The sequence below is a fragment of the Phocoena sinus genome, chromosome 2 (assembly GCF_008692025.1).
Source record: "Phocoena sinus isolate mPhoSin1 chromosome 2, mPhoSin1.pri, whole genome shotgun sequence".
Lineage (NCBI taxonomy): Eukaryota > Metazoa > Chordata > Mammalia > Artiodactyla > Phocoenidae > Phocoena > Phocoena sinus.
Genome location: NC_045764.1, coordinates 117,730,042 through 117,745,755, shown reverse-complemented (window position 1 = coordinate 117,745,755; position 15,714 = coordinate 117,730,042). Strand labels below are relative to the sequence as shown.

At 35.3% G+C, this 15,714-nt stretch overlaps 1 protein-coding gene across 3 annotated transcripts in view; it reads left to right on the top strand.

Moving 5' to 3' along the window:
• Nucleotides 1–15,714, top strand: part of SEC23A (Sec23 homolog A, COPII coat complex component) — a 66,391-nt gene that overhangs the window by 1,078 nt on the left and 49,599 nt on the right. For all 3 annotated transcript variants that reach the window (XM_032622146.1, XM_032622148.1, XM_032622147.1), the window contains exons 2-7: nucleotides 4,182–4,423; nucleotides 6,076–6,133; nucleotides 6,334–6,420; nucleotides 7,665–7,901; nucleotides 11,477–11,556; nucleotides 12,332–12,476. In XM_032622146.1, the coding sequence (XP_032478037.1) occupies nucleotides 4,203–4,423; nucleotides 6,076–6,133; nucleotides 6,334–6,420; nucleotides 7,665–7,901; nucleotides 11,477–11,556; nucleotides 12,332–12,476 (828 nt within the window). In that variant the 5' untranslated portion in view covers nucleotides 4,182–4,202. The remainder of the gene's footprint in view (nucleotides 1–4,181; nucleotides 4,424–6,075; nucleotides 6,134–6,333; nucleotides 6,421–7,664; nucleotides 7,902–11,476; nucleotides 11,557–12,331; nucleotides 12,477–15,714) is intronic.

Sequence of the window (15,714 nt, the reverse complement as noted above, 5' to 3'; positions counted from 1 at the left end):
TCTAACCCAAACCCCTGATCTTACAGATGAGAAATTGAGGATCAGAGGGGTCAAGCTATTTTTCCAATATAATAAATCTAGTCATGGGAAGTAGTTGAAGACACTTCATTGAAGATTTTAGGACAGAAAAGTGGGAGAGGCACATATAATTGTTAACAAATATATCTGATTGGAAGAAACTCAAATTTTACTTGCAATTTACAATATTTTGCACTTAGTTATCTGTAAATGGGCTAAAATCAGAATATTTAAAAACTTTTAATTATTATTGAATAGGTAAAGCCTTTTAAAATACTGTGGGCACATATCTGATGTTCTAGGTTAAAGTGACTTAATGCTTCTTTCCTTTTAGTTATACCATAAGTATTTAACTAAGGTAACTCCCAATGATTATAAGTTGTGCTGAAAAATGAGACATTTCTTTAGAATGGTCTTTTGTGTTTGTGCCACTTAAAAATAAATATAACACCTAGTATATTAAGTCTGCATCCTAATATAGTGTTTGAATTGTATTTATTTAGTTTTATGCTTTTAGACAAACATAATATCAGGGGAGAGAATGCTTATCAAATAATGCCATTTTATAAAAAGCTGGTTTGTAACAGGACTTTATTTCAGATATGCTATTGTTGACTATTGGACCAAACCTGGCAAAATTTGTACTAGAATGAGTGATTTTAAGATTGAGTAATTTCTCCCTTGGAAAGGTGAGGGAAGTTGGGGGGGTGTTTTGCATGCCTATGTAATTGGACCAGTTAAGAAGAAACAGGTGGGACTTTTTCAAACCACTGCTGGAAAGTGAGAAGGTAAGAAATAAGTGTGATTTAGTGAACAAATATAATCTTAGAGCAGAGAGACTGAGAGGAAAAAGAGTGAGGAAGAGGAGGGGAATTGTACTCAAATATAACTCAGGTGATATTTAGTATGTCTCAATAAAAAGTAAGGATGTGGAGTTACAATCCAGGTTTGTTACCTGTTGTAGAAACTTAAATCTGGCTATTGCCTGTGTGTAGATGTCTTCATGCTAAGTTTCATAGAGCCTTTCTCTACTAGGCTCCCAGATTTTGAATTAAGCCCCAGAGTCCTAAGGAGGTGATTCTCAAGACCTCATTATACCCTTTTTTTTTTTTTTTAAAGAATGGATGCACTTATAAATTTATTTATTTATTTTTGGCTGTGTTGGGTCTTAGTTGCTGTGCGGGCTTTCTCTAGTTGCGGCGAGCGGGGGCTGCTGCTCTTCGTTGCGGTGCACAGGCTTCTTATCGCAGTGGCTTCTCTTGTTGTGGAGCACGGGCTCTAAGCGCATGGGCTTCAGTAGTTGCAGCACGCGGTCTCAGTAATTGTGGCTCACGGGCATGGCCTGTGGGACCTTCCTGGACCAGGGCTTGAACCCGTGTCCCCTGCATTGGCAGGAGGATTCTTAACCACTGCACCACCAGGGAAGTCCCAAGACCTCTTTATACTCTTAAGAATTATAAAGCATATAATACTTAAGGGTATTATAGGATGCAGAAAAAAAAGAAAAACCTGGCTTAATAGAAGACAGGTAGATTTTTATATCTACTGCTTTGCAGTCTATTGTAATATGTTGTTTTGGTTGAATTGTGTGAAGGAAGTCTGGCTTCACATAGGTACGTAGTTGGAAAAAGGAGAGATAATATTAATAGCTTTTTCGTATTAAAAAATGTGCATATTCTTTGATACTATACCCAAACTCGACAGTTTTAATTAAGAAATCAAGGGTTAATTGCAGTGTGGAGTCTGAAACCTTAAAAATGAACTTTTTGTACTTATTGCGTTATAACCCATTGGTCTGTCCTACACTTTGAATGGATCATTTACCCATGCATGATTTTGTAACATCATGAAAAGATCATTTGGGAGCTCTTGCTTCACTGAATAATGTGTATCTTCCAAATGTTGGCATGTTTCATTATATAATATATTAAAAATCATATTATTATCACTACTGGTCTCATCAGCAGAATCTTTACATATTAGGAAGTTGTGAAGCTCATGGTATTAGATACAAGTTTTAAAAAATTTTAATGTTTTAATTTAAATTTGAGAAAGCTCAGATTTTATCATTGGCAACAAATACTGTGAATGGTTTTGCAGGTGACAGGCTCACTTCATCCATTTTTAAGAAAATATATGACAAATATGACAAAGTACTAGTTATATACTATTCTTGGAGAATTGAGAAAATAGTCACTTAAAACATTTTTTGTGTCTTGTCGTTCAAATGAACAACGCTGATTGATTGAGTATATTTTAATAGTCTTTTGATGCTTTTTGGTGATGCATTTTAGATGTATCTCAAATTATAGATGCAATTAAGTAATAAACAGAAAACTTCATTTGCTTTATGTTCTGTAGAAATAATGGGAGGGATTGCATACTCCTAGAATTTATACTCACATCTGTAGCATGGAAGCTGTTGCTAAAAACCATTTCTCTCCCAGAGGAGGTTGTTTCTCCTCTTATTGTTGCCTGTGTTAAAACTGAGGTTGGGGGGCTTCCCTGGTGGCGCAGTGGTTGAGAGTCCGCCTGCCGATGCAGGGGACACGGGTTCGTGCCCCAGTCTGGGAAGATCCCACATGCCGCGGAGCGGCTGGGCCCGTGAGCCATGGCCGCTGAGCCTGTGCGTCCGGAGCCTGTGCTCCACAACGGGAGAGGCCACAACAGTGAGAGGCCCGCGTACCGCAAAAAAAACACAAAAACTGAGGTTGGCATCTTCTAACTACTCTCTGATTATCCCAGACCTTTGTTTTATCATTATCTTTCAACAGCCACTTTTTCTTGAAAGCTCATATTATCTTTCTCAAAGCTGTCTCCTGTATTTAGCTTTAACATAATCTTTTCTAAACAAATCTAGATATCTTAGGATTTCTCCCTACCCTTTATCAATCTTTGAAAAATACATGATCGCTTTTGAATAGCATAAAATTCCTTAGCTGTCTCTGAAATTCTGATGGGAGGAAATACAGTGTTTAATTTTTATTTTATTATTTTTTAATTGAGATATATTTGGCATATATCATCTCTTTTATAGAAGGGAAAGGTCTTAGCTGCTTAAGATACTTCAGATTTGTTAAGCTTCGCTTTCTGTAATTTGTATTACTAAAATATATTTGGACATTTTTCTAAAATTAAAATTGTTATTATATCTAATAATACCTTTTTTTCCCTTACTTACATTTTAAAATCAGCTCCTCATCCCATTGTTGTTCTTAGCTACTTCAGCATCCATGTTGCCTCTGTTGGCACCCTACCTTCATAATTCTTCGGTTCTTGATGCCATTCATCTCTCCCACAAGTCTTTTAGCCAGCCACATAGTACTTGAAATTCTATCTTCTCAGACCTTTAAATTTTACAGTTTCCTTCCATCACTAACCACTGTTGCATTTTGAGAGCATGAGATAGATAGAACTGCTTCCCAGGTAGGAGAGCTGGCATCCTAGTCAGGAAGCTAAAGAATAACAAGATGGAGATGTCTCTTGATACTGGGCACTAACCAGAGTGGCATCTCCCTCTTCCAGTGGTAAAGTTAAATGATTATATTGAAATTATATATCTCAAATTAGAGTTTAAAATGCTCTCTTAAGTTGGAATGTTAAAAGTATTCTGAATTAAGTTTCTGCAAGAGAGGTTAAATGATGCATGATAAAAAATTACCTGTCTAAAATAGAAGTACCTAGTTTTAGAAAAATATTTTTGTTTTGCACCCTTAAATATTCTCTTCTAGCAAGTTTAGTGGAAACTTACTACTTTCTGGGTAGAAAAGCATGTGAGTTTTAGAATTTAATGTTTTTGACAATCTATGTATTAGAATAATGTAACTCACAAGGCTGATACGGAAAACTTAGGATCTAGATTTTCCCCCATTTTTGCCTTAAATCAATAGGACATCTATTTTATTATTTTTTGCCATAGTTTTGTTTGGGAGTGAATAAAAAGCGATAAAATACCTCTCATTGGGCCTAATATGCATTGGGTTCTGTAGAGCCGTTCATTATTTTTATAATTGTGGTCATTGTTGTTTGCTAATTTTTTTTTGAGATAAATATTTTCATTTGGTTATGATTTCTAATGGATTAATATTGCTGGAAGTGGGAGAAACATACTTATTTTGAATTTTCTTAAGAGGATTTAAAAATATCCTTTAATTTTGTTACAGAAATAAGAATCAAGCTCTACGATGACAACCTATTTGGAATTCATCCAACAAAATGAAGAACGAGATGGAGTCCGATTTAGTTGGAATGTTTGGCCATCAAGTCGACTGGAAGCTACAAGAATGGTCGTTCCAGTAGCAGCCTTATTTACACCACTGAAGGAGAGACCAGATTTGCCACCCATTCAATATGAACCTGTTCTGTGTAGTAGGACCACTTGCCGTGCAGTTTTGAATCCTTTATGGTAATTAAAGTATATGGAAAAAACTAATGTCACTATGATTTTAAAAAAATGTAGTTTCTTTCTTGCTCATTTATATAAGAATATCTTTGTTTTTGATTAGAGTTATTTTTTCAAATTAAGGTAGTCAGATCCAAAGAGCTATAAAATCTTAGGATCATTCTAGTTGTAGAGAGTTGTTAAGAAACCAAAATGCAAAGTTGTCACTGTGTAAACTGTTAGATTCTATCAGTATTCTCTAGATACTGATGCTGGCAATCAACCCATCTTGTGTCATTTGAAAGGTCATAATTGAGTGGTATGGTGTTTGAAAAATGTTGATTTCTTGTTATGTAAGCCAGACTCTCAAGAATTAACTTTTATTCCTCTTTCTGCTCCCTCTCTCTCCACTCAGTCCACTAGCAAATCTGGTCGATTCCATCTCCAGAACAATCAGGATTCTGTCTCTTACTCTCTGCTAGAACATGGTACTTCAAAATATACCATCTTTTTCCTGGATGGTTTCATTATCCTCCTAACTGGTCTTCCTGTTTCCGTTCTTGCTTTTTAGCAGTCACTTCTCCACTCAGAAGCTAGAGTTTTACAAATGGATATCAGATTATTAAAATTGTTCAATAGATACTTATTACACTTGGAATGAAAAATCCATAGCCCTTATCAAGACCTATAAGACCCTATATGATCTATCCTTTGTGTATTTCTGCCTTCATCTTGTATCATCCATTTTCTTTATTTTCATCTGCATTATACCTTACCCTCTCTCTTATCCTTGGATATACCTAACTTACTTCTACCACAGACTTTGTGCAATAGCTATATGTGCTGCCTGGATTGCTTTGCCCCCAGATTTTCCTGTGACTGGTTTCTTTTCATTCTGATTACCTGTCAGTTGTTTATTTTTTTATTTTTATTTTTTTTGGCTGCATTTGGGTCTTTGTTGCTGTGCGCAGACTTTCTCTAGTTGCGGCGAGAGGGCTTTTCGTTGCGTTGTGCGGGCTTCTCATTATTGTGGCTTCTCTTGTGGCACGTGGGCCCTGGGGCATGCGGGCTTTAGTAGTTGTGGCTCACGGGCTCTAGAGCACAGGCTCAGTAGCTGTGGCGCACAGGCTTAGTTGCTCTGTAGCATGTGGGATCTTCCTGGACCAGGGATCAAACCCGTGACCTCTGCATTGGCAGGCAGGTTCTTAACCACTGTGCCACCAGGGAAGCCCTTCGGTTGTTTATTAATGAAGGCTTTCCTTTAAAGTAGCCCTTCCAAATACATTCTCATGTCCTGCTTTGTTATCTTTAATCTTTATTATCACTATCTAAAAGTATCTTCTGTGTTTATGCGTTTACTTGTTTATTGTCTTTCTCTTCTACAATATAAACTCTGTGATAACAGGGACCTATGATCTTGTTTACTTCTTTATCAGCACCTAGAATAATGGCATTCAATAAATATATTTTTATTGAATAAATGCTTTCTAGATCTGAGTTTAGAAGTTACTGAGCCATTTGGAGAAAAAAAAACACCTAAAAATACATGGCTTTTAAAGATTGCTTTGATATCAATTTGAATGTATTCATTTTCAGAAAGAAATTAATTTTATTGAAATTAGGATTATTGTACAATTTAACTGAACCATGAGCTATTGTATCTTTTCTTAAAACAGTCAAGTGGATTATCGAGCAAAACTCTGGGCTTGCAACTTTTGTTATCAAAGGAATCAGGTAAGAAAACCCCTGTTGCAGATGTTAATGCTATAATACTGCTCTAAATATGCAGAAAGATGCATATTTAAAAATAAAGATGAAATAACTTTATATATGATGAAACTATCTTTTTTAATAATTAAATGATCAGGAAATAATTATTTTCAGTTTAAAATTTCACACAATTTATTAAAAGAAATTTTTTTTTCTACCTGCAGTTTCCACCTACTTACGCTGGTATATCTGAACTGAATCAACCTGCTGAACTTTTACCTCAGTTTTCTAGCATTGAATATGTAGTTCTGGTAAGAACATAAGAGTAACTCTTTAAGAAATTTAAAATATCCAGTAATTTATACCAAAATAACTGTTAAATTGAGCTGATTTAAAAGGCATCATTTTTTTTTTAAAGAAGATGTTGGGGGTAGGAGTTTAGTAATTAATTAATTTTTGCTGTGTTGGGTCTTCATTTCTGTGCGAGGGCTTTCTCTAGTTGTGGCAAGTGGGGGCCACTCTTCATCGCAGTGCACGGGCCTCTCACTATTGCGGCCTCTCTTGTTGCGGAGCACAGGCTCCAGACGCGCAGGCTCAGTAGTTGTGGCTCACAGGCCTAGTTGCTCCGCGGCATGTGGGATCCTCCCAGACCAGGGCTCGAACCCGTGTCCCCTGCATTAGCAGGCAGATTCTCAACCACTGCGCTACCAGGGAAGCCCAAAAGGCATCATTCTTGATTCTCACATTGAATTGATTGAGAATTTCAAAGGTAAGAACTGTCAAGGTCAGTTTGAGAAAGGTAATTTCTGTTGTAGTTATTTGAAAGGTGGCCAAGGTATTGGGTGGGGTGGTGTGGTTTGCTATACCAAATAGATCAATAAACAGTAAAATACCAATTTTGCTTTGTAGTTGGAAGGTCAATTACAAATACTTGGTCAGTATGACGCTCGAGGCTAATGATATATTCCCAAGTCTAATAATGAAATTACTCTTGCATTGGCCCTTGTTAGGAAAATCATTTTTCTTCCCTTTCTGAACAGCTTTACATAGTTACTTACATATTTAAGTATTAAGGTAATATTTTTTATGAATGTTGTAGAGAAACCAGAATATGGTTCACTGAGCCAGTCAGTAATTTGTCCACTCTGGCTAGTTTCCAGTTCTCTTATAATCCAATTCAGGGTTAGATAATTATTTTATAAAAATCACCTAATTTTGCTTTTAAGCTTTATAGTTACTATTTTCTTATTTTAAAAGAAATAAGTGCTTATTATAAGAAATGAAACCTCATGCAGTTAAGTAAAATTGAAAGTGAAAATCTCCTTCATGTAACTATAAATAATGTTTTTAAACTGAATTTTTCACTTGATGATGTCTTGGATATTTCTCCATGCATATATAACCTGTTTCATTTCTGAAATGGCTTTATTAGGATTCCATTGTGTAAATGTATTGTAAATTATTTAATTAGTCCTCTATTGATTATCCTATGTATTGTGCTGAAGTGTTAATACTTTTAAAACATTCTTTTTTTAATCGCAACATTTTTTAAAAGCGTGGTCCTCAGATGCCTTTGATATTCCTCTATGTGGTTGATACTTGCATGGAAGATGAAGACTTACAAGCCCTGAAAGAATCTATGCAGATGTCATTAAGTCTTTTACCACCTACAGCTTTGGTTGGCCTAATTACTTTTGGGAGAATGGTGCAGGTTCATGAACTTGGATGTGAGGGCATTTCAAAAAGCTATGTCTTCAGAGGAACAAAAGATCTGTCTGCCAAACAACTGCAGGTAAACAACAAGAATGGTAGTTTTAGCCTGTTTGTGCACATCACTCTACGTATGTCTATAAATGCCTTCTAGATATACGTTTCTAGAAAATATTATGAATGACTAATATAATTGTATTATAACAAAGCCTTTAAATTTAGTGTTGGCCTCAGCGTTCTTTCATTTGCCTTAAATTGTTATCGTAGAGATTGAAGACCCTTCACTTTTGAAGTATCTTTAAAATTTAGAGTGAGACTGAAGCTATTTTACTAGGTTTGAAAGGTTTATAGAAGAGTCATGCTCAAGACTGAGAGAAGGTAACCACAGAATTTTAGCTTTTGTTTCTTTACATCTCACTTAGGAAAAAAACACTTTTGGCAAGGGTACATATTTTAAGGCTTGAGAGTTAATAGGTGAACCACGAGTATATATATCTTTTCACACACTAGGACATTTTTATCTTTGCGGCAAATTGAAGCTTTGTCTTCCAAGGCAGGGAGTTATGTGTAACATACTAGGATCATCTTGGTGTATTTTTCAAAATCTTTTTCTGTCCAGAGATTTTGATAGATCATAAGAAAGTGAGTGAATATGTGCTTCAACTGGAAGATAGTTGAGAGGGTAGAGATTGTTCATGTAAGTGTTTTGAAAAACTTTCTAAGTGATTCTTTTTTAAAATTAATTAATTAATTAATTTTTGGCCACACTGGGTCTTCGTTGCTGCGTACAGACTTTCTCTAGTTGCGGCGAGTGGGGGCTACTCTTTGCTGCGGTGCATGGGCTTCTTATTCAGTGGCTTCTCTTGCTGCCGAGCACGGGCTCTAGGCTGACGGGCTTCAGTAGTTGTGGCACGTGGGCTCAGTAGTTGTGGCTCGTGGGCTCTAGAGTACAGGCTCAGTAGTTGTGGCACACGGGCTTAGTTGTTCTGAGGCATGTGGGATCATCCCGGACCAGGGATCGAGCCCATGTTCCCTGCATTGGCAGGCGGATTCTTTTTTTTTTTTTTTTAATAAATTTATGTATTTATTTATGGCTGTGTTGAGTCTTCATTGCAGTGCGCAGGCTTCTCATTGCATTGGCTTCTCTTGTTGTGGAGCACGGGCTCTAGGCCTGCGGGCTCAGCAGTTGTGGCTCGTGACTCTATAGCACAGGCTCAGTAGTTGTGGCGCACAGGTTTAGTTGCTCCACAGCATGTGGGATCTTCCCGGACCAGGGCTCAAACCTGTGTCCCCTGCATTGGCAGGTGGATTCTTAACCACTGTGCCACCAGGGAAGTTCCTCTAAGTGATTCTTATACAACCCCCAGTTGAGAAATTACCCTGATTGATAAGCCTGGTATAAAGTAGACAGATATGAAATCAGACTTTGGAGGCATCCAGGTAGCCCAAAATGAAAAAAAAAAAAAGATTTTGAGGATGACTAATTTGAAGCTTAGCAGACTAGGATAGTGGTGCTGCAGTTAACCGAGACAGAAAATACTGGAGGAATATGCAGGTTTGGAGGGGGAGGATAAATGAACAGTGAATATGGTAGTGAATCATAGTAGTGATTAAGATTTGAGGAAGTGGGGAAAATTAGAGTCTGTGTTCTTTCAAGAGGTTTGTTGTTGAAAGTAGGGAAGGAGATAGTGTGAAAGTTTGAGAGGGAGAGGACTGAGTTAAAGAGGTTTACTTTAGGAGGGACACTTGAATGTGTTTATACACAAAAAGAAAGAGACTAAAGATGGTGAGTGAAAGGAAGAGTGAGATGAGGAGAGTGAGGTTTCACAAAACATGACAGGGATTCCTTCAAGAGCATAAGAAGCAGAGTACCTTGAAGGGGAGGATCACTTGTTTCCATGAGACAAGAGAGGGTGGGCAAGTTTTAACCTCTATGTACCTTAGTTTTGTTTTTGTTTTTTTTTGCGGTACGTGGGCCTCTCACTGTTGTGGCCTCTCCCGTTGCGGAGCACGGGCTCCAGACACGCAGGCTCAGCGGCCATGGCTCACGGGCCCAGCCGCTCCGTGGCACGTGGGATCTTCCCGGACCGGGACACGAACCCGTGTCCCCTGCATCGGCAGGCGGACTCTCAACCACTGTGCCACCAGGGAAGCCCATACCTTAGTTTTTTCATGTGTAAAGGGAGATAATAATGGTATGTATCTTACAGGGCAGTCATGAAAATTAAATGGATTGTGCTTTTAGATGTTTGCTATTACTGTTATTTTTAAACTGTAAATTTATTTAAAGTAGTTTATTTCTAGTTCTGATTGTAGAATACATTTTACTTAAATTATGTAATATATATGTAATACATAAAACATCTGCCTTTTTGAAACAATGAATGCATGCAAACTAAATTTTTTCCTCCATCAAAATGTTTTTATCTTCCTTCTCTACCCATCTTGTTGAAGAGAGCCTGGTCTTGGTTCCCCAAATAGTTCTGGATTCAAATCTTAAACTCTTCTAGTTGTTTGATCTTGGGCTGATCTCTTTGCTTGTTTTCTCCTCTTCTATGGAAAGGAATAAACAATACCTATTTTACCAGATTATTTTATTTTAATACTAAATGAAATAATGTAAGTGAGAACACTCAGTGTAGTGTAAACTCTTTCAGGGCTTCATAGCAAAATCTAGACTAATATCTTGCTTTGCTACTTACTAGTTTTGTAACCTTAGGCAAGTTACTTAGCCCTTCTGAGTGTCAGTTTTCATTTGCAAGGCAGGAATTTAAAAATCTACTTCATTATATTTTGTGAGGAAATAGTATATACAAAGAGTTTAGCACAGAATCTGGCACATAAGTCCTCAGTAAAAAGTTGCTGTTCATTCTAGCAGTGTAGGAAATACTGCAGGATTGGTTCAATATATTTTTTTTTTTTTTTTGCAAATCTTTAGACTTTCTGATTTTCTGTTATATACTTTTATTCTATTACTTTATGATTAAGCATTTCTAGATTCAAGAAAATTTTAGTAAAATAACATTATTTTCATGTGTCTAGAGAGGAATTCTGCATACATCTAAAATTCAGAACAAAACTGGCAGTTTGGTTAGGCATTAAGTCAGAAAATTAAGAAGAATAGACGTACAAGGTGTGTGTACCTTATAAACCCCATTAATACAATTCCTTGTATCTCTCCTTTATATTTATTACAGTTGCAATTTTACACTTATTTAGCTAATGATTTAACTCTTGTCTGTTTCACCAGATATAAATTTCCATACGGTCAGGGACTATATATTTTTTTCAACATTAGATACCTGGCACATTGAGATATAGTTGCTGAAAGGAATGAATGAAGATAAGAAATATAGACATTCAAGTTACACAGTAACTTATTTTTACTTAATTAGAAATAAAGTATTTCTGAGCTAGTATCCCTCTTTTTTGCTCACATAGCACCTTGTACTTTGCTGTCGTATGATGATCATTTCATTGTATTACTGTTTACCTAACAGTCTCCCCAACTAGAACTTTTGCTTTCTGAGGGAAGAGACTTTGTGTTCTTTATTTTTGTGTTCCTGTTGCCTACAGAAGCACCTTGCATGTCATAAATATCTGATACATCTTTGTAGGAGTAATTAAATGGATATCACAAAAATAATCTCTTTACAGGAAATGCTGGGGCTCTCTAAAGTACCAGTTACTCAAGCAACACGTGGTCCTCAGGTACAGCAGCCACCTCCTTCCAATAGGTAATAAATACGGCAAAGAGAATTTTACAATTCATGTGGCTATTTTAAGCATCCTATATCCTTAACTTGAATGTAGGGATTCAGTGATACTATATTGTTAAACATTTTTAGGAATATAAATATTGCATTAGTATACTTTTTAAAGAGTTGAGGTAGAATCACATCGCTGAAAAGGTTGGTTTTTCATTATTACAGTGTAAGGAGTTTCTTTAGTTTTGATATATTCTTGATTTTCTAAGTTCAGAAACACTTAATTTTTGTGGTTGAAGGCAGCCAAACAAAAATAGTGCCCCACAAACTTTTCATTTTGCCTCCTTAGCCTTGGAGTAGCTTTTTCCTCTAAACTTACTAATCAGAGGTGGTCTTACTAAAACTGAGTTGATGTATCTTCTCATAATTAATTCAGTAACCTTAAAACTTACTCGATTGGTAAAAGGAAGATGCAGTCTCAAAGTAATACTTGGTTTGAGTGTTTTATTTATAGTAGTTGTACTCAGTGTGGTTCTTCACCAGTGGGCAGCATCACCTGGGAACTTATTTGAAAGGTAAATTTTTGGTCATCACCCCAGACTTACTGAAACAAAACTTTGGAACCAGCAATCTATGTTAAAACAAACCCTCCCACCAATTTTGATGTACACAAAAGTTTGCGAACCATTGTTCTACTGTGTATTCAAATTATTTTTCTCTATTTTTAAGAAAGTGGACAATTTGTTTCTTAAACCCTCACCCACAAACATTTATAAATGGATTTTTATTTAATTTTGTTTTGCAGGTTCTTACAGCCAGTACAGAAAATAGACATGAATCTCACAGATCTTCTGGGAGAACTGCAGCGAGACCCGTGGCCTGTACCACAGGGAAAGAGACCTTTGCGTTCCTCTGGGGTGGCACTTTCCATAGCTGTAGGACTACTTGAGGTAGTGACAATAGCTTTGTTTTGGAATGTAAATGTGTATGTGTGTGTATGGAATGATATGTACAAGATAATGTTGGGTGGAAAAATCAGGTCATAGGACAGCGCATATGTGATTTTATTTAAAGTTTGATCTGTGGTATATCCTTTTGTGTATAGAGAGGCTTCTGGAGGGATATTTACCGAATTGTTAACAGTGGTGGGTTAAGGAGAGTTTTACTTTTAAGTAGAATTTGAAAATTTTACACTTGACATATATTAGCTTTGTAATTAGAAGTTTTTTAAAAAATGTTTTTTAAAATTTGAAATGTTATTAAATGTATAGAAAAGCTGCAAAGGACTTTTTTTCTGAACTATTTGAAATTAAGTTGCTGAAGTGATGTTACCAACCCCTTGAATACTTTAGTTGTATTTCCTATAAACCAGGATATTCTCCTACATAACTATAATACAACTTTCAAAGTCAGGTTTTGAAATATATGATACATACACTGATGTATTATACAATACATAACACTGATACATTGCTACCATCTAATTCTCAAAACTCATTCAAGTTTCACTGGTTATCTCAATAATTTCTTTTACTGAAAGGATTTAATTCAGAGGCATGTATGTAGTGGTTATGTCTGTTTAGTCTCCTTTAGTCTGGTATAGATCCTCAGCCTTTCCTTGACTTTCATGACCTTGGCACTTTGGAAGATTCAGGCCAGTATATAGAATGTCTCTCAAATTAGGTTTGTCTTGATGTAGCGTCACAGTTAGATTGAGGTATTGCATCATTGGAAGGAATATCACAGAAGTAATGGTCTGTTCTTACTGTATCCTGTCAGGTGGCACCTGATTTTCATTTGCCCATTATTGATGATTATGACTTTGATCACTCATTAAGGTGTGTCTGCCAGGTTTCTCCACTGTAAAATTACTCTTATTTCCCCTCCTTTTGTAATTAATAAACATTAGATGGTGAGGATCTTTGAAACCATGCAAATATCCTATTCTTCATCAAACTTTCAATTCATTTATTAATATCACTGTGGATTCGTGGTTTCCTATTTTTTACAGTGAGTTATCTGTTACTATCATTTTTTATTCTTTTAACTTTCTACTTTGACATAATTCCAAACATATGGAAAAGTTACAAGAATGGTTCAAAGAATTCCTTTAAACCTTTCACCCAGATTCCTCAGATGTTAACATTTTATTACATTTGCTTTATCCTTTTCTCTCCAGATATTTATATAGTGTGCTCTCTCTATAACTATAGATGTAGCTATATATAGGTATCTATTTATATGTTACACACATATAAATATTAAAAAACCATTTGAAAGTCAGTTACAAATGTGATGTCCCTTTACTTCTAAGTTCTTTAGTGTGCATTTCTTAATTACATAAGAACATTCCTTTGTATAACCGCAGTTCATTTAACAATCATGAAATTAACATTGATATAACACTATTTTCTAATCTTTAAACTTTATTCAGATTTCACCAGTTATCCTAAAAATACTGTATATTGTATTCACTTGTCACGTCTCTTTGGTGTCCTTTATTCTGGAACAGTTCCACAGTTTTTCTTTGTGTTTCATGACGATACTTTTTAGGAGTATAGGCTAGTTATTTTGTAGAAGGACTCTCAATTTGGGTTTATCTGATCTTTAATCATGAGTAGATTGAGCTTATGCAATTATGCCAGCCTAATTCTCTTGCCCTTGTAAATTACTTGATCATTTGCTTGGAGTATTACTCGTATGTCCTGTGGGTTAATTTTCTCTAGTGCCTGGTGATCCTTTTCTATATGTGTATTCAAGTATTTTGTTTCTATAAAGTTTTCTTGTATTACAGTTTTAAATGTTAGTTTTTTCATTGTTTTGTTTATCTTCTTTAAGAACTCCAATTATACATAAATTGGATCTTTGCTTGTTTTCTATTTCAACCACTTTATCTCTGATCTTTTATTCTTATTTATTTCATTTTCATGCTCTTGATTATTTTCTTGCTGTTCTTTAGTGCCCCTTAATAAGTTTTCATTTGAATCTGGCAGTTGTTCTATGCTGGCTGCTAGCTTCCTTCTTTCTTCCTTGTACTTTTCCCCAAACTGCCCTTGCTTGTGTGAAGGCTTGCATGGGAGATAGCTCACTGGGACTTAGTGTTTATTTATTTATTTTTTACTTATAAGTAACTTGAAGTTTGAATGCTTTTTGAGTTCTAGGTATAAAGGTGTGTGGTTTGTATACTTCAATTTGTTCTTGTTCTTTACTGATGTTTCAGCTTTACATGACTGCTGTTACCTCAGCAGGATGATACCCAGTATGAAAACAGTATTTTTATTTATTTATTAATCTAGTTTAAGAATGTTATAGAAGTAATAAGTATATCTAATAAAAACATTCAAATATGCAAGGATGTATAAAAATGAAAAGTAAAAGGCAGTTTTCCTTGCTCTTGCCTAGATTTGTTAATCATGAATTTTTAAAATTATCATCAAAGTATATATCATTGACATTCTTTTCTGAAGCTATAATGTAGCTTGAAAATGCACTGTGTATTTTTGTTCAATAACTGCTTATAGAAATTAGAAATATAAGCATTTCAAATATGATATATAAATATTGTTAATTGTGGAATAGAGTGGTTATACACATAGAGAAGGAGATGTAATTCTTTGTAATTGCAGTTTTGCTGCTTGCTGGGGAATCTTTCATGTATTAAAGTCTTAGGATACCTTTAAATTTTTTTTTTTCTAGATTCCCTGTTTCTTTTGGATTGTACTCAGTTCTTTTGTTTATTATAAATTTTCTGAGTTCTTGCATGTCTAAAAATGTTTTTTAATTTTTCCCTCTCACTTCATTTGTACTTTGGGTCCCTGTCTTCAATAGGATCTTTGAGCCATTCCTCGCTAGTATTCTAACAGATAGTTTATTGGATAATTTGATGTAGTCTCATTCTTAGTCCTTTTCAGGAAACTTATTTTTCCCACTGAACATTTTTAGAATGTTCTCTTTAATATTAGAGTTCTGAAATTTCATTAGGTTGTGTTTAGGTTTGATTATTTTTTCATTAATTATGTTTGGTTGTTGGTAGGTCCTTTCATTAAGACTCCTGTCATTCTTCAGCTTACTTTCTTTTTTTCTTTTTTATTCTATATTCATTAGATTGATGCTGGACTTCTGCATTTCTTCATATCTTTATTTTTTTTCCTCATGTTTTCCTTCTTTGCTCCTATTTCTTAGAGGTTT